Source organism: Cervus canadensis, chromosome 25 (genome assembly GCF_019320065.1).
Source record: "Cervus canadensis isolate Bull #8, Minnesota chromosome 25, ASM1932006v1, whole genome shotgun sequence".
Classification (NCBI taxonomy): domain Eukaryota; kingdom Metazoa; phylum Chordata; class Mammalia; order Artiodactyla; family Cervidae; genus Cervus; species Cervus canadensis.
The window spans coordinates 16,695,693-16,720,457 of NC_057410.1; the positions used below are offsets into that span (position 1 = coordinate 16,695,693).

The following is a 24,765-nucleotide window of genomic DNA, read 5'->3' on the forward strand; positions in this document are numbered from 1 at the left end:
AAATTGTTGATCCACAAATTTTATTATATATTTACCTTTACTAGTGGAATTTTGCCCTTCCTATAAATTCTTGTTGAAGCCTATTCTTTTCCCATTAAAATTACCATTTAGCACTTCTTTTAGGGTCAGTTTGGTATTGTTGAACTCTTAGTTTTTGCTTGTTTGAGATGTTATATTTTTCACCTTTAATTCTGAATGATAATTTTACTGGTTACAGCATCCTAGGTTTTAGGTTTTTCATTTCAGCACTTTAAATTATAATGTCATTCCCTTCTGGCTTGCAAAATTTCTGCAGAAAAAATCAGCTGAAGCATTATAGGAATTCACTTACAAGTGATTTTTTGTTTTTCTCTTGCTACCTTTACAATTTTCTCTTTATCTTTAACATTTGTCATTTTAACTATGACCTGCCTTGGTATGAATCTCTTTGAGTTCCTCTTGTTTGGAACTCTTAGTGATTCCTGTACCTAGAAATCTGTTTCCTTCTTCAACCTCAGGAAGTTTTCAGCCATAACTTGATCAAATACATTTTCTACCCCTTTCTCTCTTCTCCTCCTGGATCCATATAATGCAGAAGTTAGCACACTTTATGTTATCCCCAAGGTCCTCCAAGCTATCCTTATTTCTTAAAATTTGTTTTTATTCTGCTCTTATTTGGTGATTTCTATTATTCTGTCTTTCAGATCATTTATTCATTCTTCTACGTCACCGATTCTGCTTAGTTCCTTCTAGTGTAATTTTTAGTTCAGTTATTGAGTTTTTCTAAAGTAATTGATCAGAAGAAGGAGTGGCTAGGGCCAGATCCAGGTTTAAACCAAGGGTTCTCTTGTGCTAAATGGCAGTCATCCCCCTATCAAAGGCAGAGTTGGTGCCAAAGGTGCTGGAGCAGAAGCCCTGAAGTTTGTATCTGAGCTGGTTTCATTCTAATTGTGTGAAGTCTACTGGCAATGGCAGCTTTCATCCTAATGGAGAGCAACATTGGTGCCAGAAAGGCTGGAGCCAGTGCCAGGTATGGGCCAAGGTACATGCTGGGGCGATCACAGAAAACTGGTCAGAGTCTTAGGCAATTTTCAATCTACAGCTTCTGCACTGTTACTGGGAGTAAGCAAGCATCTGCATGCATGCTTCTTGAGAAAATTCTGTTTCTGATAGCTCTCTGGTAAGTTTCACTGGTTTTCAAACCTGCTAAGGGAACTCATCTTACCAGGATCTGAATCCAGGACTGAGGTGTCTTATATGTGATTCGATTCCTGGGGAAGATCCCTGAGCCTGGGATATCCCCATTCCTCTTCTGTGTCTCCTGCTAAGGGCTTGGATCCTGACCCATTCACTTCTTCTCCCTTCCTACCTGATTCCATGTGGATCTTTCTTTAAAGGTTTGGTTGTAGGAGAGGTTTTCTTGCTGGTCTCCAGGTTGTTTTCAGCAGGAGTTGATCCATGTGTAGATATATTTTGATGTGATCATAGTGGGAGGTCAGCCTAGCATCCCCCCACTCTGTCATCTTGATCTCCCTCATAAACTGATTCATAAACTTATTAATACACTGATGAGAAAGAGGTTGAGTAGAATCCCACAGGTATATGTTTGAGTTTTAAATCTTTCTTGACAAACAACCCTTCCCTTGTTCATTGTTAACCCAAAATCAATAATTTGGGAACTGCAAATAATCAAGAAATCTTATCACTTCATTTGCTTATTACTCTATTTTCCATTACCATCTCAGTTTTGTAATTTCAAACAAAATAATGATGTATTCTTGGCATCATGTCAGTTTCACTGGGGAGACAATTTCAACTCAACCAGGACTTTCTCTACTTTCTTGAATTGCAAGCGATGTCTAGCTACACACATGCATACTCCTGAAATGGGGGACAAAATTCTGTAGGACTTTATTTATCATATAAAAGAGACAGTTTCTTGAAATTACCGCAACAAAAAGCATATCAATTAGGACATGACTGAACGACTAATACTTTCACCCTTCCTTCATATCAATTAATCCTACATGACCTAATGTGCTGACAAAAACTTGTATGTTAAAAATATCATGAATAGGATTGCATTATTTTTAAATCCTTCTACAGGCATCACATCATTTTGGAAATAAACAAGTAATTGATTTAATCATAAATTCAATTATCTAAAAATATGAACAATCAGTTGTTTTGTAAAATGCAGGGTGTGCTGTCAACACTCATATCTTCAAAAAACCTTCAGATTTTTTCTTTCCCTCAGCAGCCTCCAAGTCATTAATTTCACAGTCCAATAATTTTATATTTATTAAAATGCTTGAAACATATTATTTTGCTCCTCTTTTTACGTATACTTCACACACAATCAAGTAGTAGGGATTTCAGCAGCTAATGTAGTTACAATCTGAAAACTATCACATCCTACCTGTTAGTTGAACAGTGTCTGACTTTAGTCTGGAAGAGAAGGATACTGTTTATAATCATTTTCAAAAAATGTGTTTTTCTTGGGTGTGTACTTTATTACTTAGCTTAGAACAGTATGTTCTTCAGAAGTTTTTACTAAATATACTTAATCACAGCTGTAAGCTGCTAAAACACTATTAATAACTTTGCAGAAAAACTATTAAACTAAGACAATAATAATTTGATAATAGAGCTTTAAGCTGAGACAATAATAATTTGATAATAGAGTTTAAAGAAGCAAGTAGAGGCTGAAGAAGACCTCCTAAAATATGTAATTATGTAGCTAGAGGAAGTTATGTCTATGTTTAAGTTGTTTTTAATCATCTGAAAATTATACTGGGACAGTATAATATTGATGTGAAAGTGCTTAATATATAATGTATACAGTATCCCCTTTCTGAGAGATAAGACTTTTAAAATATATAATATCCCTTTTCTAAAACATTCACATATTTTAAATTCAAAACTAATTGGAGTATTCCCTGGTGGCCCAGTGGTTAAGACTCCACACTTCCACTGCGGCGAGCATGGATTCCACCCCTGGTCAGGGAACTATGATATCCCACATGCCACACAGCCAAAAAACAAAGAAAACAACAACAACAAAAATACTGACTTTATTTCTGGAGATTTTTAGTTAATTTCATGTCAGTGTTTTGACTTCTATTATGTACACATGTCACAGGGCTGAGTGACTGAACAACAATGTAACCATGTCAAAGGCTTTTACTTACACACACAGATGTGTGCCTATATGCATGCATAATTTGTGTGTGTGTACCCAATCATGTATGACTCTCTGTGACCCCATGGACTGTAGCCCACCAGGGTTCTCTGTCCATGGAATTCTCCAGGCAGGAATACTGGAGTGGGTTGCTATTTCCTTCTCCAGGGGATCTTTCTGACCCAGGGACTGAACCCACATCTCTTGAGTCTGCAGCACTGGTAGGTGGATTCTTCACCACTGTGCCACCTGGGAAGCCCCGTGCATAATTTAGTCCTCACAATAATCTTCTGAAGAATGAACTTGAATTTCCATTCTACAGACTGGGTAACTGACACCTCAGGAAGGTTAAGTGATGGGTGCGGCAGAGGCAGATTTTCAGATTGAGTCTGAGGACAAAGTGTTCCCTGATTTTAAAATGTAGAGTAAGAGATATTGATGTCTTTCCCCCTAGGATAATCTGAGCTCAGCACAAACAAATTTCCTCTATTTTCTGGAAACTGAAATTCATGGCAAATGTTCCTTAGAACCCGAGCAGAGTGATGGGTATCATAAGTAAAAATTTAGGTTAAATATTTTTAACATGACCTTTTATGAGCTTTGTTGAGGATCAATCAGAATAGATTTCTGAAATCCTGCCAAATCTTGTTTCTTTCTAAAAGAGATGCCACCATTTGCTACTACATATTAATATTTTATCCATATTTCTAAATTTTGTTGTCTTTCAATGTAAATGCCTATAGAAGCATCAGTTCAATGAAATATTAGATTTATTGGTATTGTTGGAGCAAACTCTGATTATATAGCAGTACTAAATACTTTGTGAATAACTGTTAGTGGCTAAATGTTTGCTAATGTATAGTTGAAGATTTTTTAAATAATTTATATGGAATATCTCATGACAGAACAAAACAAGACAAGAACTAGATGATGTCTGTCTAGCAGAAAAATGCATACATAGATATGGACCAGATTTTTCAAAGGAGAACCTTAGCATCATCTAAAGTAAAGAGAGAGAGGGGGAAAAAAAAGTGTGGAAAGGCAGAAGAGAGCATGAAGGAAGGAGATAAAGACTGTCACCCTGTGTTGCCTTATTATATTTTTGTTTTTGTAGTTGTTTAAATACATAAGTAAGTGTCTTAGTAAACGATGTTGAATTGTTTGGAGAATACTATAGTATTCTATATTATACTATATTACTATAGTAATACTATAGCGCCAATACATGTTAGGGAATCACCAGTCACTAGACACCTAAAGAGCTGTGGTTAAGTTGTGAGATGAGCCATCTGCAGGACCTGGCGAAAAGGCCTTGGGGAGAGAGGAGAAACCAGGGAGCTGTTTTCTAGCACAGCATGGCATGTGGACAGAAATGCATCCCCAGGTTCTGGTCATTCTGCTCTTTTGGATCTTGAGAAGAAAAGGCCTACTTCTATTGGCACATCTTTGAGTTGTTTTCTTCTTATGCCACTTCACTTGCTACAACACTTTCAGGCCTGTGGGGGCTGGGAGCTGGCTGTGGATTGCTGAGTGGTAGGTCCTCAAGGGGGAATTAAGAAGAGCTATTTCTTCTGCACTAGCAAGTGTGGGCTCAGCCTTGCCCCCTCTCCTCTGCTGCAGTCTGAGAGGACGGGATCAGGAGTCACAAGTGATGGGATAACTGGTGACACAACAGAACAAATCAGTAGCAGAAGATGATGTGAGAGATGCTTTTATACTGAAACAGAAAGAAATCCATTAAATAAAATAAATTACATGCTGCCAGGATAATCACTCACTGTCCTATTGAAATAGGCAATATTTTGGAGTGAAGGAAAAGATAGTTTGCCTCAAGATAATAAAAAATGTCTCCTGACAAGAATGAAAATATTGAAATTGGAAGACAGTCAATAAAACTCAATAAAATGCATACTAAAAATGCTTTAAAATATTGCTACTTAGACGATCCTCTTCTAGGGTATATATATATAAGCAGTAATAATCTGTAATGGAGACCAGAGCCCCAGTAAGAAATATTCTTTACTACCTATTGTAAGTATTCTATGCTTATTTGAAGGAACTAAAGTTAAATTTTAATTTGTTTGTGGCAAGTGTTTTGAAATACAGTTATGGAATGGTCCACTCATTTCTTCAATAAATATATATCAAATGACTTCTCAGTGCCAGGCATTAGAGACACAACAATAAACAAGTAATATGTCATTGTCTCTTGTAGCCTGATGGGCCCTAAGGCCTAGAAGAATAATAGTTAATATTTATTTACTACTTTCACAGTAAGCGTTTCACGTGCATAATCTTACATGACACATGCAAGAGTTCTATGAAATGCACATTTGTTTTTCATGTTTTGTGCATGAGTCAGAATTTGAGTAATTTTCCCAAAGTTGCAAGCTAAAGAGTGGTTGAGCCAAGTTTCAGACTAGATCTGGCTGACTTTCTGGATTACCTTTGACTATGCCTTACCTCAGGCTCCCATATACTGTGGGTATTGTCTAAGAAAGAAATAAATAATATCCTTGACCTAGAAAATTCTTCTGTATCTTATTTTTAGTTTCTTGAAATTGCTCACTCATAGTTACTCTTCCATTAGACCTGCCCTCATTCTTTCCCAGATTCCCTATATGGTTAATAAGGTAAACAGACCAAGATCTCACTCACATAATTTGTCAAAATTAATCATCTGAAGGATACTCTTCAGAGTAATTGTTCTTTTAATTTTATCTGATTCTTTTTCTCTCTGGTCAGTATTGCTTCCTCTACAGTCAATAAAAAAAATGCAGCAGCATCCCTTGCTCTTAAGATGAATATTATTAGTATGTAGCATTATTATTTAGAATTATTTATTATCAATTTAGGTTTATTAATTGATAAATTTGGACTATTTAAAATCCAATAATCACTGACACATTAAACTGCACATGCCTTGTAATTTGCAAAATGTTTGCAAATATATTCTCTAAGTTGATCTTTACAAAGAGAACTGTTTGATTGACACAGCAGTTTGGCATAGTTGTTTGCCTTTCTCCCTTCCTCATTAGAGGAACTCATCTTAATTATTGTGTATATCTCAGTGAAAAGAATTAGAAACCAATGGGCTGAGAAAATGCGGAAATGTCCATTTTCTTAAACTTTAAGAGATATAAATAATGTGTACAGGTTTCAAAATTTTTAATTTAGGTTTATATTTGAATACTAATGATAACAAAATAAAAAGCTGAATTCTTCTTTAGGTCATTTAATTGATTCCCCTGCCTCCTGAAGGAATTTATCTTTATTCTTCACCTTTATTTACCTGTTTCTCTTCCTTTCTAATCAGTTCTGTTTAGTAAAAGAAATAAAATAAAATTTAAATTTAAAAGTCTAGACTTAATACAATCTATACATTTGTGTAGTTCTCATCTTCTTACCAATGTCCAAGAGAAATAAATTGGTCATAAATCAATCTTGGTATTTAAAAATTATCTGTTGAATATTTTTCCTCTTGCAAAGATATTTAAAAAATTTCCTGTTGCTCCACTGGCTCATTTTTACTATGTTTGATCTAAACATTCAACTCATTTTTTTCAAGAAATAAATTATTTTTCACTGAAAAATAACCTATACACCAAAAGGGAAAAATATTTATCCTGGTCCATGTAGTAACACTAAATATTTTTACCAGTCTCAGAAAATGCTTGAATTCTGGCAAATTAAAGGGGGTAAATATGGTCTTAAAGTCCATCACATTTAAAAAAATAAGTGGTACTCTACATGTCATTATGATGCAAGAAACACTACCATTTTATTTTGGCTGCTTTAGATAGCATTTAAATATATTTATATATTGATAATGATAACATTAGGTATTTTCAGAATTGCTTTCATGCTCTAATTTATATTTTACATTCAATTCTATGACATGAGATTCTTATATCCTATTTCTTACATATTCTTTGAAAAAATGATTTCATTTGTTTTCAAATTGAAGAGCCTATTGTGTCTCAGTTGAAGAAGTCTCTTTCTAATGCCCTGGCATATTTTAAAATTTCTTACAGTGCCACCACAGGTCCATATGAGACATATTTTGCAGTGTTTTTAGAAAATGATTAACATGCTTTCAAGTTTAATATGTAGATCCAAACAAGTCCCTGCACTGACCTGTGTACACATAAGCATTCCTGTCAATCTGTGAACTTTTTAAGGGCAAGCAGACTATGTCTTTCTTTTTTTTTTATGTTACCGTGTTACTTTATTTTTATTTTTTCATTTATTTTTATTAGTTGGAGGCTAATTACTTCACAACATTGCAGTGGTTTCTGTCATACATTGACATGAATCAGCCATGGATTTACATGTATTCCCCATCCCGATCCCCACTCCCACCTCCCTCTCTACCCGATCCCTCTGGGTCTTCACAGTGCACCAGGCCCGAGCACTTGTCTCATGCATCCAACCTGGGCTGGTGGTCTGTTTCACCCTAGATAATATATATGTTTTGATGCTGTTCTCTCGAAACATCCCACCCTCGCCTTCTCCCACAGAGTCCAAAAGTCTGTTCTGTACATCTGTCTCTCTTTTTCTGTTTTGCATATAGGGTTATCATTACCATCTTTAAAAATTCCACATATATGCATTAGTATACTGTATTGGTGTTTTTCTTTCTGGCTTACTTCACTTTGTATAATGGGCTCCAGTTTCATCCATCTCATTAGAACAATTCAAATGAATTCTTTTTAATGGCTGAGTAATATTCCATGGTGTATATGTACCACAGCTTCCTTATCCATTCATCTGCTGATGGGCATCTAGGTTGCTTCCATGTCCTGGCTATTATAAACAGTGCTGCGATGAACATTGGGGTGCACGTGTCTCTTTCAGATCTGGTTTCCTCTGTGTGCATGCCCAGGAGTGGGATTGCTGGGTCATATGGCAGTTCTATTTACGGTTTCTTAAGAAATCTCCACACTGTTCTCCATAGTGGCTGTACTAGCTTGCATTCCCACCAACAGTGTAAGAGGGTTCCCTTTTCTCCACACCCTCTCCAGCATTTATTGCTTGTAGACTTTTGGATAGCAGCCATTCTGACTGGCGTGTAATGGTACCTCATTGTGGTTTTGATTTGCATTTCTCTGATAATGAGTGGTGTTGAGCATCTTTTCATGTGTTTGTTAGCCATCTGTATGTCTTCTTTGGAGAAATGTCTGTTTAGTTCTTTGGCCCATTTTTTGATTGGGTCATTTATTTTTCTGGAGTTGAGCTGCAGGAGTTGCTTGTATATTTTTGAGATTAATCCTTTGTCTGTTGCTTTGTTTACTATTATTTTCTCCCAATCTGAGGGCTGTCTTTTCACCTTGCTCATAGTTTCCTCTGTTGTGCAAAAGCTTTTAAATTTCATTAGGTCCCGTTTGTTTATTTTTGCTTTTATTTCCAATATTCTGGGAGGTGGGTCATAGACGATCCTGCTGTGATTTATGTCGGAGAGTGTTTTGCCTATGTTTTCCTCTAGGAGATTTATAGTTTCTGGTCTTATGATTAGATCTGTAATCCATTTTGAGTTTATTTTTGTTTATGGTGTTAGAAAGTGTTCTAGTTTCATTCTTTTACAAGTGATTGACCAGTTTTCCCAGCACCACTTGTTGAAGAGCTTGTCTTTTTTCCATTGTATATCCTTGCCTCCTTTGTCGAAGATAAGTTGTCCATAGGTTTGTGGATTTATCTCTGGGCTTTCTATTCTGTTCCATTGATCTATATTTCTGTCTTTGTGCCAGTACCATACTGTCTAGATGACTGTGGCTTTGTAGTATAGTCTGAAGTCAGGCAGGTTGATTCCTCCAGTTCCATTCTTCTTTCTCAAGATCGCTTTGGCTATTCAAGGTTTTTTGTATTTCCATACAAATTGTGAAATTATTTGTTCTAGTTCTGTGAAGAATACCTTGGTAGCTTAATAGGGATTGCATTGAATCTATAAATTGCTTTGGGTAGTATAGCCATTTTGACAATATTAATTCTTCCAATCCATGAACACGGTATATTTCTCCATCTGTTTGTGTCCTCTTTGATTTCTTTCATCAGTGTTTTATAGTTTTCTATGTATAGGTCTTTTGTTTCTTTAGGTAGATATACTCCTAAGTATTTTATTCTTTTGTTGCAATGGTGAATGGTATTGTTTCCTTAATTTCTCTTTCTGTTTTCTCATTGTTAGCGTATAGGAATGCAAGGGATTTCTGTGTGTTAATTTTATATCCTGCAACTTTACTATATTTGTTGATTAGCTCTAGTCATTTTCTGGTGGAGTCTTTAGGGTGTTCTATGTAGAGGATCATGTCATCTGCAAACAGCGAGAGTTTCACTTTTTCTTTTCCTATCTGGATTCCTTTTACTTCTTTTTCTGCTCTGATTGCTGTGGCCAGAACTTCCAACACTATGTTGAATAGTAGTGGTGAGAGTGGGCACCCTTGTCTTGTTCCTGATTTCAGGGGAAATGCTTTCAATTTTTCACCATTGAGGGTAATGCTTGCTGTGGGTTTGTCATATATAGTTTTTATTATGTTGAGGTATGTTACTTCTATTCCTGCTTTCTGGAGAGTTTTAATCATAAATGGATGTTGAATTTTGTCAAAGGCTTTCTCTGCATCTATTGAGATAGTCATATGGTTTTTATCTTTCAATTTGTTAATGTGGTGCATTACATTGATTGATTTGTGGATATTAAAGAATCCTTGCATTCGTGAGATAAAGCCCACTTGGTCATGTTGTATGATTTTTTTAATATGTTGTTGGATTCTGTTTGCTAGAATTTTGTTATGGATTTTTGCATCTGTGTCATCAGTGATATTGGCCTGTAGTTTTCTTTTTTGGTGGCGTCTTTGTCTGGTTTTGGAATTAGGGTGATGGTGGCCTCATAGAATGAGTTTGGAAGTTTACCTTCTTCTGCAATTTTCTGGAAGAGTTTGAGTAAGATAGGTGTTAGCTCTTCTCTAAATTTTTGGTAGAATTCAGCTGTGAAGCCATCTGGTCCTGGGCTTTTGTTTGCTGGAAGATTTCTGATTACGGTTTCAGTTTCCATGCTTGTGATGGGTCTGTTAAGATCTTCTATTTCTTTCTGGTTCAGTTTTGGAAAGTTATACTTTTCTAAGAATTTGTCCATTTCTTCCAAGTTGTCCATTTTATTGGCATAGAGCTCCTGGTAGTAGTCTCTTATGATCCTTTGTATTTCAGTGTTGTCTGTTGTGATCTCTCCATTTTCATTTCTAATTTTGTTAATTTGGTTCTTCTCTCTTTGTTTCTTAATGAGTCTTGCTAATGGTTTGTCAATTTTTTTTTTTTTTTCAAAAAACCAGCTTTTAGCTTTGTTGATTTTTGCTATGGTCTCTTTAGTTTCTTTTGCATTTATTTATGCCCTAATTTTTAAGATTTCTTTCCTTCTACTAACCCTGGGGTTCTTCATTTCTTCCTTCTCTAATTGCTTTAGGTGTAGAGTTAGGTTATTTATTTGGCTTTTTTCTTGTTTCTTGATGTAAGCCTGTAATGCTATGAACCTTCCCCTTAGCACTGCTTTTACAGTGTCCCATAGGTTTTGGGTTGTTGTGTTTTCATTTTCATTCATTTCTATGCATATTTTGATTTCTTTTTTGATTTCTTCTATGATTTGTTGGTTATTCAGAAGCGTGTTATTTAGCCTCCATATGTTTGAATTTTTAATAATTTTTTTCCTGTAATTGAGATCTAATCTTACTGCACTGTGGTCATAAAAGATGACTGGAATGATTTCAATTTTTTTGAATTTACCAAGATTAGATTTATGGCCCCCCCCCAGGATGTGATCTATTCTGGAGAAGGTTCCGTGTGCACTTGAGAAAAAGGTGAAGTTGATTGTTTTGGGGTGAAATGTCCTATAGATATCAACTAGGTCTAGCTGGTCCATTGTGTCATTTAAGGTTTGTGTTTCCTTGTTAATTTTCTGTTTAGTTGATCTATCCATAGTTGTGAGTGGGGTATTAAAGTCTCCCACTATTATTGTGTTACTATTAATTTCCTCTTTCATACTCGTTAGCATTTGCCTTACATATTGTGGTGCTCCTATGTTGGGTGCATATATATTTATAATTATTATATCTTCTTCTTGGATTGATCCTTTGATCATTATGTAGTGTACTTCTTTGTCTCTTTTCACAGCCTTTATTTGAAAGTCTATTTCATCTGATATGAGTATTGCGACTCCTGCTTTCTTTTGGTCTCCACTTGCATGAAATATTTTCTTCCAGCCCTTCACTTTTAGTCTGTATGTGTCTCTTGTTTTGAGGTGGGTCTCTTGTAGACAACATATATAGGGGTCTTGTTTTTGTATCCGTTCAGCCATCTTTGTCTTTTGGTTGGGGCATTCAACCCATTTACATTTAAGGTAATTATTGATAGGTACGGTCCCATTGCCATTTACTTTGTTGTTTTGGGTTCACGTTTATACAACCTTTCTGTGTTTCCTGTCTAGAGAATATACTTTAGCATTTGTTGAAGAGCTGGTTTGGTGGTGCTGAATTCTCTCAGCTTTTGCTTGTCTGTAAAGCTTTTGAATTCTCCATATCTGAATAAGATCCTTGCTGGGTACAGTAATCTAGGTTGTAGGTTATTCTCTTTCATTACTTTAAGTATGTCCTGCCATTCCCTTCTGGCCTGGAGGGTTTCTATTGATAGATTAGCTGTTATCCTTATGGGAATCCCTTTGGGTGTTATTTGTTGTTTCTCCATTACTGCTTTTAATATTTGTTCTTTGTGTTTGATCTTTGTTAATTTGATTAATATGTGTCTTGGGGTGTTTCGCCTTGGATTTATCCTCTTTGGGACTCTCTGGGTTTCTTGGACTTGGGTGGCTATTTCCTTCCCCATTTAAGGGAAGTTTTCAGCTATTATCTCCTCGAGTATTTTCTCATGGCCTTTCTTTTTGTCTTCTTCTTCTGGAACTCCTATGATTCGAATGTTGGGGCGTTTCACATTGTCCCAGAGGTCCCTGAGGTTGTCCTCATTTCTTTTGACTCTTTTTTCTTTTTTCCTCTCTGCTTCATTTATTTCCACCATTTTATCTTCTACCTCACTTATTCTATCTTCTATCTCCATTATTCTACTCTTGGTTCCCTCCAGAGTGTTTTTGATCTCATTTATTGCATTATTCATTTTTATTTGACTCTTTTTTTATTTCTTCTAGGTCCTTATTAAACATTGCTTGCATCTTCTCAATCTTTGTCTCCAGGCTATTTATCTGTAACTCCATTTTGTTTTCAAGATTTTGGATCATTTTTATTATCATTATTCTAAATTCTTTTTCAGGTAGATTCCCTATCTCCTCCTCTTTTGTTTGACTTGGTGGGCATTCTTCATGTTCCTTTACCTGTTGGGTATTTCTCTGCTTTTTCATCTTGTTTAGATTGCTGTGTCTGGAGTGGGTTTTCTGTATCCTGGAGGTCTGTGGTTCCTTTTTATTGTGAAGGTTTCACCCAGTGAAAATTTTTTTTCCTAATTAAAAAAATTATAAAAATATATGAAAATGAAAGTTAAGGAGTAATGGGGGAGTAATAGGGAATTTTAAAAGAAAATAAAAGAGAAAAAATAAAAAAGAAAAGAAAAGAAAAAAAATTTTTTAATTAAAAAAAGAGAGGTATAAGTATATCTAGGAATTTCTCTGGAGCTGTTGCGGTCAGTGTGGGTTCGGTTCAGTTTCAGATAGCTCCTCATTCCAGCTTACACTTCTCGATATCTATAGGCCCCTTCCAGTGTAGTCTGTTTTTCCTACAGGGATTTTAATCTGTTGCACTGGTCCCTTCTGAAGCGGTTCCCTTTGTTTATTTGGCTTCTGTGTGCCAGTCTCTTCAGTGTCTAATTTCTGCCCTGACACAGGCGGGCGGAGGTGGTCTCTTGTTCAGGTTCGCTAGTTCATTCCTGCTGCGGGGAAGGAGGGGTGCTGCAGAATGTCTTTCTTTTTGATTCTTTTATCTGTGTGCTTGGTCACAGATGGATCTACAAAGATAATGAGGCTTAAGTCAAAGAGCCCCTCACTAAAATGAAGCTATTTTGATGCCTTGAAACCAGTATAATCATGTGGTCAGAAGTTTTTACGGAATTTTATAAAAGCAAGATATTTACTTAGACTGATGCATAGTTTTGTGGCGTAGTTTATTTATTTATTAGTATTTGTTTTAATTTGGCTGTGTTGCATCTTAGTTGCTACATGTGGGATCTTCCATGTGTAGTGCAGGATCTTTCATTGCAGCTCATGGACTTTCTAGTTGTGGTGAGTGGACTCAGTAGTTATGGCACATGGGCTTATTTGCTCCATGGCATGTGTGATCTTAGTTCCCCGACCAGGGATTGAACCTGTGTCCCCTGAATTGCAAGGCAGATTCTAAAACACTGGACCACCAGAGAAGTCTCTGTAGCTTAGTTTATATTAATACTTTTGTCTTCTTATCTTTAAGGACAGCTCTCCAAATTTTAAAGATTTTGACACACAAAACCTAGCTTCTCTCTTATAAGGAACAATTATTTATATTTTGTTGAACGAATAAAGGAAAGAAGTGAAAGCAGATAAAGGGAATAAACATGTTATCAATCATATACTTTGACATTTAAAAATTTAGCTTTTCTGGCAAAGATTTTCCATAAACCACCAACAGGCAATGCTAACATATAACTCTTGTATAATGTCTATGAATTTAAAAAATTCTTATACAGATATGGTTGTGGTGATGATTTAGTTTTTAAGTCATGTCCAACTCTTGAGACCCTGTGGACTGTAGCCTGTCAGGCTCCTCTGTCCATGGGATTTTCCAGGCAAGAATACTGGAGTAGGTTGCCACTTCCTTTGTGAAGGAATCTTCACCACCTAGGGATTGAATCCAGGTTTCCTGCATTACAGGGGGATTATTTTACTGCTGAGCTACTAGGGAAATTCTTATACAAATATATATTTTACTAAATCTTTCTACCAGCACTTCAGGTCAATTTAATCTTCAGGTAAAATAGTTGACATTGAAATGTTCACAACTCTGCTATTTGTAAAAAGATGTTACTGTGCTCAATTATTAAAAACTTAAAAAAAAAATGTCAATTCAGTGACTTACTCATGTTTCTTACAATGTCAGCACTGGGAAGAAGCTGAAGCCCTGATACCGAATCAATTCTTTTCATTACAATATGATGTTTACAAATGGATTTAAATAAACTAAAACTTATTCTACAAACAAGTAATATAAAATAAAATAGAATTGATAATATTTTTGACTCCAAATGATGAATATTTTCTATTCCCTTTCTTTCCTTTTTCTTATCTTTCCTCTTTTCCCTTCTCTTCTCTTTATGCAGGTGTTTAATATTATCCAACTGCCATAAAGTTAAAGATTTTTTTTGAAATTTGAACCTAAATTCTACTGAACACAAGGTCAAAATGTGGTTGCTGTTCAGTCTCCTTGTAATAATATCTTTTAAAACTTGTCTATCAGGTAAGAAATATCCTGTATATAACATATAACTTCCACAATTTATGTCAATGTAATAAATATTCTTTTCACTATATTGAATCTGGTGTGTAAAGTTCAGAATTAATATTTTCTTTTACCATCTGGGTCAGGCAAGTAAATGCATATATATAAAGGCTGACACTTTTGTTCTTTTTTCTTTTTAGTTTCAATTAAACTTTTGTAAGATTTAAGTCAATCAGTCTTACATAGTGATGTGCTGGTAAATGTTTAAAATCTGAATATCTGGGAGGGAAAAAAATATCCCTGCTGTAGCATTTGTCAATTCCTACAGAGTAAATTGTCATACTATTGTCATTTTCAACTTGAAACCATTTAAGGTGGTGGGAGAAAAGTTATGCAACAACACACCATTATATAGTATGTTCACTATAGGGGTAAAATCGACTTAACCTCATTAGTATACATAAAAGTAAAATATAGTAAAATATTAGAATATAATGGATTTTAAGCTTTTGTTACTTTTATTTTTTATAAGTCAATATAATTTAATTTTTATTATTGGCTAGTCAATCTTTTGAAAAACAATTCAAAAATAATATACAGTGTTTTCAAGGACTTAAGAATAACAATGCAGTTTTAAGTCTACTGTAGTTTTAGGATAAATAAACACTATATTTCTATTTTTCAAAGATAAGTGTGAAAAATTCAAGAATATTTTCTAAAGGTACATTGTATTTTTATCTGAAGCAGTGTGTTTTCTAACAATATTTTCTGATACCTCTGTCTCAATTACCTTAATTCAGCACTTGTTGAGTTGCTATTAAGTTCAAGATATAGATGGCTCTCATATTTTCATTTACAAACTTCATTTGATTGCTTTAATAATGAACTTGATGGGCATCCTATTGTATTTCTTAATTATTATTAAGGAAATAAAAATGCTATTTTACTTTGGGGAGTAAATTTTATTATGACTTCAGAATAAAAAAGTAATAATTTTATTATCAGTACTTAAGAATTTTACTGATATAAACAGTAATTATACATACATACACACATATAGAACTATTTGCATATATGCATATATATCATTTAAATATAATAAAGAAAAATTTGTGGTAAGGTTATTATTGCTGTCTACCTTTATGAATAAAAGAAAGCAAAGATCTTATTAGCACTGAAAATTCATGCCAATTCTTTAAAATTTTAGTGCTGTAATTATAAAAATGCAAAGATAAGAAATAAATATTTCCAAAGATATGGTCATACTTCAGCCTTAACGGTGAAGAGCTGATAATCTAATTTCATTAACTAATATCTCCATTATTTGAGTAACATTTGAAATCAAAACTTGAAGAACAGCTTTGGGATTAATTTTTTCTGTTTTTTTGTCATTTTTTTTTTCTTTTTAGAGTTTACATGGCACAGAAGGTATGGTCATGGAGGTAAGTTGATGAAAGGGTAACTTTTTGAATAGATTTCTTCAAATAAACCATATTTCACCCCTACATTAAGCTATTAAGTTTTCAAACTTATAGCAAGTGGTTACAATTAGAGCACTTGGAAATTTTGTAGATGTTTTATCTGAGGTCTTCATGCAACTTATTTGATTACCAAAATAAATGAATAGATACACCACAAGCAAACAGCCAAGTGGAGGACTGTAGCGGATAGAATATATACTCAATGCAACCTGTATTTTTCTTTCATGTTTTATAATAATCCTGTAGTACTTAATTTTGCAGCAATATTTTTAATATTGTAAAATTCTAGCTTGTTGTGAGAGCCTTCTGCTTTGCTGCAAGAAGGAGAATTAAAGTTAATAAGCTTGGGACCTTAAAATTCAGTTTAATTAGAAATCCAGATAATGAAAAATTTATTGTTTATCCTTCATTAAATTTAACTAGCAATCCTGATAGTTTAGATTATATTTCAACCACTGAATAGTTCTTGCTGGAAATATAGACTAGAAAAAATAGAGTCTAGTGTAAGATCAGTCTGGACTTACATATGCAACGTGGTATTCACTATGTGATCTTGTACAAATTATTTAATTTCTATGAGACTTATGTTTCCAACATGTAAAAATCACAGGATTCTTGTGAACACTAAAAAAATAATGTGATGATAGCTTACAGCACAGTGACCTACGTAGTAGGTGCTCGATAAACATGGTAAAACTGGTAATCATTGAAAGCGACAGCATCGTGGTAGGAGAATGAGTAATTAGGAAGAATCACTGAGTAATCAGTGCTATTGCTTCCATGCCAAAGAAAGATTTTCATGCCAGAGTGAGTCAGAATCTCCATCGATAGGGGATTTATAGAAAGGAAAGTCTCAGCAAGAAGCATATCAAAGCTATTTCTGTTGTTTCCTTGTGAGTTAGCCTATATAGTGTGAGTCTAGGCTATATAAAGATCAATGATGTATGCTCATTGATTTCAAGAACCTTACATATAATAAGGAATAATAAAAGTAAGTAGATAACAAATTCATAAGAAAAATATGATAGGCTCTTTAAAATAATTGAGGAATTAATAAATATTTCATGATGGAGCTAGTAGGCAAGGGAAACTGGAAGTATTTCAATTATTAGAAATGGAAATAATTCTTAGAGGAAGTAGAACAAATAAAGCACAGAAGTGGGTAAATATGGACTGCGTTAGGTTGTTAATTCAAAGAACACTTGTTCTGCAGGATGTTAGCAGGACTTCATTGTCAAATAAATCTGAGAAAGGCTAGTTCATTGAACTTCAGCAGCTTATGATTATGTGTGTTGTTTTTGTTCAGTCCCTTAGTCGTGTCTGATTCTTTGCAACCCCATGGACTGCAGCACACCAGTAATGGACATATTCGTTTCCTAGGACTGCTATAGCTATAATAAAACCACCAACTGGGTGGCTTAGAACAACAGAAATTTATTGTCTCACATTCTGAGATGAGATGTCCCAAAGAAAGGAGATTAAGAGTCAGGTTTCTGCTGAAACCTGTATGGGAAAGCGCTTTCCTTTCATCTTTCAGCTTCTGGTACCCCAAACACTGGGCTTCCTTTGTGGCTCAGATGGTAAAGAATCTACCTACAATGCATGAGACCCAGATCAAGAAGATCCCTATGAGAAGGGAATGGAAACCCACTCCAGTACTCTTGTCTGGAGAACTCCATAGACAGGAGTTCTGGCGGGCTACAGCCCATGAGGCCACAAACAGTCAGACACAGCTGAGCGACTCACACACACACACACATCCCAAACATTCTTTGGCTTATGGCAGCAAACACAGACAGACATAAGGCAGGTGTGAACAGATGCCCAGACTGTTATGCAAAACACAGTGTCTAGAGCTTTGAGGCTGAACGATAGGTCAAGGAAGTGGTTGTCATTAATAACTGTGAAAGGCTCTTCTTAGGCAAATAAAATCATGCAAGGAAAATTTAGTCAACTTAACCATTCTGATAACCTGATCTTAATTTTCCTTCTAATAACTGGATTCCTGGACATTCTCAAGACCAACTTGTTATATTTTAGCTATGATATACTGCTGCACTGTTACCTATTACCCATGAGACTAAAGAACTGATGAACCAGAGTATTCAAAGCCTAAGCCCTAAATGTCCTTATTCTCTTATCAGTGAGGAATGTTTGAAAATAGAGATAATAATAATGCTTTGAGCCAATTTAAATATTGTAAAATTTTAAATATTGTACAATTAAAATATTGTAAAAACTCTCATTTAGAGAGTTTACTGTATTTTAAGAGGGCTTACAACACTCCCCAGGCCATATCCACTGAATATTGTAAACACTGTAAAAATTCAAATATTAGACTCTGCTAAAATTTTGTTCTCATTGCTTTCTTCCTGAAACTCTCATTAAAACATACTTATGTAAAATTATGTTTGAAAACTAACAGATTAAGATGACATATTACAGAAATAGAAATAGGATTTCTTTCATCGAATATAAAATGAATAAAAACAACTCTCAAGCACAAATTGTAATTATACTTTCAATTTCCAGAGATAAAATAGGATAGCAAGGTTACAGTGGATCATCTCTACATAGCAAGAGGTGAAGTATTTCATTTAAGATCATACACTAACTGACTACATTAACTGTGAGACTGAGAATGTTACTGAAAAAAAGTAGCAGTTTTTGCCTTTCTGTTAATCTTCTTGATCAAATTTAAGAAATGAACTTACTTCTGCAATAGATGACCACTATATGGTAGAAAATAAATTTGTACTGAGTAAATCAAAGAATGATTTGAAGTAATTTTTTCAACTAGCTTGAGAAGTTATCTATATAACTGTGTGCTCCTTTTTAGAAGACTATATCTAGCACCAAAAAAGAGCGTATGTTTTAAAAACAACCTTATCTTGTTAACATATTTTCCATTTGTTTCTGTACCCTTTAACCTCATGATACTTCCAAAGCATGATAATTTGTCATCTAATTATTTCCATTGCCCTAGAACAAAAGCAGTGGATAACTTAATTTTTGTTAACAGAGATTATAATGCTTCTATTAATGGATCCTTTGCTGAACCTTGTGTTGTATTACCCCTGAAAGTTCTTTTTTCTGGATCCGAGTGCCCTAGCTCAACTAACAGAGCAATGGACTTGGATAGTCTTCAAGGGGGTTATGAAGCTGACATTCAGAAACTAACACTGAGCATACCAAAGCAATTCGAAGCTGGTGACGAGTAGTTTATCTCCCAAGAGCCCAAATATGTCCTCAAAATAAAATGCATATTGTAATTGGTAAACCACCTAATGAAATACATTATTTTATTCAGGCTTGAAAATATTAGAAAAGCAAGAAATATTTATAAAATTTATAAATATATGCTAACATTTTATAACATTTATAAAATAATATTAACTAGACACAAATGTGATATCAAATGTGCCATATTCTCCTTTTGTTCTTAAAAATGGGCAAAAGGAAATATCTTAAATATAATATTTTGTCAAAATGGAAAAATTCAGTGTTTTATTAGAAATTAGTTTCATATTTTATCACTTAAAGGATTCATTGTCTCTTTCTGTAAAGGGCAAATGGAAATGGAGCACTTGGAAATATCTGCATATAATTTTGGAAAAGCATTTGTTGAGAATAAAATAGCATGGGTCACTGATAATATTCAGTTTGGCCTATATACTTCAACCCAACTCACCCTCAAAGTGTTTTATCTTTACTTTAATCAGTAGAGGGTTTGCCAGTCAATAGATACAGGCTGATCATTATTAACATGTAGCATTTCATTATTTTCAATGGAAATTGCCATTGCTGATATCTTTTCCAGAAAAAAAATATGCCTTATGATCATGATGAAGGAACATATGTTCAGTTTTCTAAAAGCTGATGAATTTTTATCTCAAAATTACATATCTTGAAATCAAAAGATATGCTATCAAAAGAAACATTTAAAACCATGCATTTTATGAAGATATGCAAGTGTGCAACTAACCTCTACCTCCACACAGATGTATGTTTATGTGCAGCTGTCTTTGTATTTCAAGGCACCATACAATATTTGAAATAATCAAGGCAATTAGGAATGAACAAAACTCAACTATTTCAAAGTCATAAAACTAGTTATTTTAAGGAAATTAACAAATTATTAATTAAATTGAAAATTCAGGATTGTTATAATCCCTATAAGGCTTCCCTGGTGGCTTAGATGGTGAAGAATTGACCTGCAATGCAGGAGATAATGACACTACCAGAGGACTCACTACCAGAAGCAAATGCTAGACAGGCCAGGATTAGCTATTTCTACACTGGAAATACAATACTGTTAAAGAATCTTTAGTTAATGCAACTGTGCACCTATTGACATGAGTTCAAATTATGTAAAATTGCATGTGATCACAATTATTAAGTGAGGTACATATTTAGTTAGTGGAAAGTACTTCCAATTTGCTACTTATTCCAAAATTCTCCAATGTATGTTGAAATGGACCTAAGGAAAATCTCTAATCTTGAAGACCTAAAATCCTATTAACAGTGTCTTTCACAGAACAGAACTTTTAAACTTGAATAAAGTCCAGCTTATCATTTTTTTTTTCTTTTATGGATCATGCTTTTGAAATTATGTCTCAAAATTCTTCACCATATGCAAGGTCTGAATGAAGTTATTGACTGAATTAAGGACAACCAAAACCTCTAGTTCATTAAACTGTAACCTCACAGAAGACCATTTAAAATTCTTATGTTACCTCTAATGTAACAGGTGGAAATTCAAGATCTAATCCAGTGTAGATAAGTGGACGTCTGTTTAAGTTTTATAATTGCACCAAACATTCATTCCTTTTTAAATCTGATGATCTTTTCTGTTAATAATGATAGTAATACCATAATCATCAAGCTTGTATATAAATACAATGCATTTAGAAGATATTCATGAGCTTAAACTCCCCTAAGATGTATTTATTTTAATATTCTGAATAACTAGTATGTTTAAATTTTTAAAAACTGCTCAAAATTGTCACCCTACTCATTATTCATCAAGGGTCAAAGTGAGAATAGTATTCATTTTACCTTCAAGAAGAGAATCAAAATATGTTAATAAAAATGAACTTCACTGCTCATCTTTTTAAGCATTTTTGTGTGAATTGGGAAGAAACAGCAGAAGCTCCAAAGCAGCAGGGTTACTAAATTGCTCCAGTTACTAAAGCTGGGCAATTGACAGAGATTCAAAGAAGAATTCATGAGATTGTCCAAGTGGGAGAAGAAATATCACATGGCTAATGTCATAGATATGGGCTTAGTCGCTCAGTTGTGTCAAACTCTTTGCAACCCCATGGACTGTAGCCCACCAGGCTCCTCTGTCCATGGGGACTCTCCAGGCAAAAATACTGGGGTAGGTTGCCATGCCCTGCTCCAGGAGATCCTCCCAACCCAGGGATCAAACCCAGGTCTCCCACATTGTGGGTGGATTCTTTACTATCTGAGCCACCAGGGAAGCCCAAGAACACTGGAGTGGGTAGCCCTCTGCAGGGGAACTTCCCAACCCAGGAATCGAACTGGGGTCTCCTGCATTGCAGGTGGATTCTTTACCAGCTGAGCTACCCAGGAAGCCCTTTTTATCATAGATGATTCCAAGGCTATTTCTTTGTGAGGCTGAAAAATCTAGAACCTACATACAAATGAAGGTCTTGTTATCAAGGATTTGAGATTCATTACATTTTTCCCTGTCAGGCTATTACTTCCTAAAGGCCAGAAAACATTGGACATCATCAGGTAATTATTAGAAGCAAAGCAGAAAACATTATAGTATTTCTAGTTTTTAGCCTCAAGTATATGGAAATAAACAGCTTAGAGCAGGACTTCAAAAATCATTAGCAAGTGACTTCTGTGAACACCTTGCATTCATCTTCTTACTTATGGTTGCAGTAGGCCTATGGAGCCCTTAGGGCACATGCCCCAGTTCCTTTTTTTTGGGGGGGTGGGGGAGGTAAATACCATATAGAACAAATGACTTGCATAAAACAACAGCTAGGAAACCAATGTTGAGCTAAATCCCATTTCCTCTAGTTCCTCCAGTTCTGATCCAGTGATTTATCTGTGATCTGAAATAGGATGATGCTATATAATATAACTGAGATCCATAAATTCTTGAATGGCATTTTCAGCAAATTCCAACTAAAAATGAGGCTTCTCCCTTTGAAATACTTCAGGTCAGTTTAGAAAAATTAATACTGGGAAAATTAATACTCTTCATATTGGGAGAAGCTAGCTGAGGATTTTTATTAATCATCTGTGTACACATAAATGTGTATTGACATGATGCTTGTGGCACCAGAATTAGAAGAATGAATAAAATTTGGCTTCTGAAACTTTTGGAATTAGTCTAAACGGTGATATATGTAAGACATGTAAATTAAATTTTGAAAAGATTGGCAAATTCATGAGAATGTGGGTTGTCTCAATGTAATTTCTCACAATAGTCAAATGAGGTAGGTTTTAATATTATCTCCATCTTATAAGGGGTGATATCAAGGCTTGGAGATATTAAATAATTTTTCCAAAAATACTAATAAACTTCACTAAGGCAAGATTTAAATGATGTAATTAAACTGCTTGTTAAAAGAAACTGGAAGAAAGCTCTTATCCTCAAGTTTAATGTTAGAACAGCCAATTTTTCAGTATGACATTTGCCTTACACTTGCTCTTAAAAAAATAAATTGGAAGTGTGAACCATAGCTTTTGATTAAGCAGAGACCTACAATGATCCCATGTAAGAATATTCCTCCTTTCTAGCCATATATATATGTATATATATAAGTATGAAGTCATCTGGAGCATCTGGCTCTTCGCTGGGCTCTATAAAAAAGGTTCCAAACTGATGACATGTGAATGATTCTCTTCCTCATCCTGCTGTGAGGTGTCACACCTCCTCTCCAGAGAGGATACGCTGTCAGGAACAACTGCTTCAACACTGGTATTTTTATGGTAGATTTTAAACCAGCTGGCCAGATCCCATATCCATTTACTGATAACTCATGGATTGTTTGGTAATTTACGGATTGTTCCAGATGCTACCAGTGCTGGTCACATGTTTAAAGACAAAAACAAAACAAGAACTGACCCAAGAAAAGGACCCATTTCCTCAGAACTTCTACAAATATATTCATTCTATTGTTCAAAAATTGTTAAACAATTATTATGTTCCACACTGCTAGACAGCTGTGGAGGAGAGTGCGGTATAGAAATTATGGCATCTGCGATCTAGTAAACCTTTCCCCAGGCATCTGCAATCTAGTAAAACAGAAAATTGCATCAGGAATCACAGCAGCTGTCTTAAGTACCATAAGCCTGCTAGGGAGTTATAAGAATGTGGACCTACTAAAACTCGGAGGGGTTTGAGAGTTGGCTTCCTGAAGGAGCTAACTTTATGACTGTCATTAAGGATTGTACAAATTTTGATGGGAGGAGAGAAATGAGATGGTGGTTCCAGAAAGAGAAAAAGCTCAGAGGCATGAAAGCATGGCTTGTTTGAGAAGCACTAATTAGTTAAGCATGGCAACACAGAGTGCTTTTCAGAAAATGATGAGAGATAAGTAGAAAAGAATTTTGAATAAACCTAAACGTTTTCCTCAGGATTATAGAGGCAAACATCTTTGGTTCAAATGACACTGGAGATCCCATGTTTCTGACCTTTCTTTCAAAAAAACCTTTTTAAATGTAGTCAAATTTTCTTTGATTTCTAAAATAAAGGAATATAAAATAATTTTATTTTTCTTATAGTTTCTGAGGAAGACAAAGGATTTGGACCAATTTTTGAAGAACAACCAATCAATACCATTTATCCAGAGGAGTCACCGGAAGGAAAAGTTTCGCTAAACTGCAGGGCACGAGCCAGCCCTTTCCCAGTTTACAAGTAACGTACCTCATTGCTCTTTTCAGAATGAAGTGTTGGACTAAGATTTCAGATCAGCATCTGTGATCCTATATCTATAGAGAAAGCTATGGCCTAAAGCTTTCTACAAAATCTTGGGTCATTATCAAAAATATTGTCATACAGCTAATTTTTAAAAAGTTGTTTAATACTGAAATAGTTTTCTTAAACATATGCATATAATTCGCTTCCTATTTCCTGCCAGTACCATTTCATATTACCACTTAAAAATTGGCTAATGGAGATCATACTATTAAGTAAGAAAATGGTTACATGAAAAAATGCAGAATTTAAATATACGCACTTGAGGATAAACTGTTTTTGTATTTATTGGCCTGCTGCTGCTAAGTCATTTCAGTCATGTCCGACTCTGTGTGACCCCATAGACGGCAGCCCACCAGGCTCCTCTGTCCCTGGGATTCTCCAGGCAAGAATACTGGAGTGGGTTGCCATTTCCTTCTCCAATGCATGCATGCATGCTAAGTCACTTCAGTCGTGTCCAACTCTGTGCAACCCCATGGACAGCAGCCCACCAGGCTCCTCTGTCCACAGGATTCTCTAGGCAAGAATACTGGAGTGGGTTGCCATTTCCTTCTCCATATATTAGCCTAGATAACTCATATATACAGATGACAGATAATAGTCTATATTAATCACATTTAAAGAGCATATTACATAGATAATTCTAGAAAACACCATTTTTCAGTAGTCTCAAATCTATATTCCAGACAACAAAACAAATTCCTTAAACGACTC

At 34.9% G+C, this 24,765-nt stretch overlaps 1 protein-coding gene across 2 annotated transcripts in view; it reads left to right on the top strand.

The window, feature by feature from the left end:
* Nucleotides 1-24,765, top strand: part of CNTN1 (contactin 1) — a 390,272-nt gene that overhangs the window by 210,207 nt on the left and 155,300 nt on the right. For both annotated transcript variants that reach the window (XM_043447015.1, XM_043447014.1), the window contains 3 exons: nt 14,492-14,628; nt 16,020-16,052; nt 23,859-23,991. In XM_043447015.1, coding sequence (XP_043302950.1) covers nt 14,574-14,628; nt 16,020-16,052; nt 23,859-23,991 — 221 coding nt within the window. In that variant the 5' untranslated portion in view covers nt 14,492-14,573. The remainder of the gene's footprint in view (nt 1-14,491; nt 14,629-16,019; nt 16,053-23,858; nt 23,992-24,765) is intronic.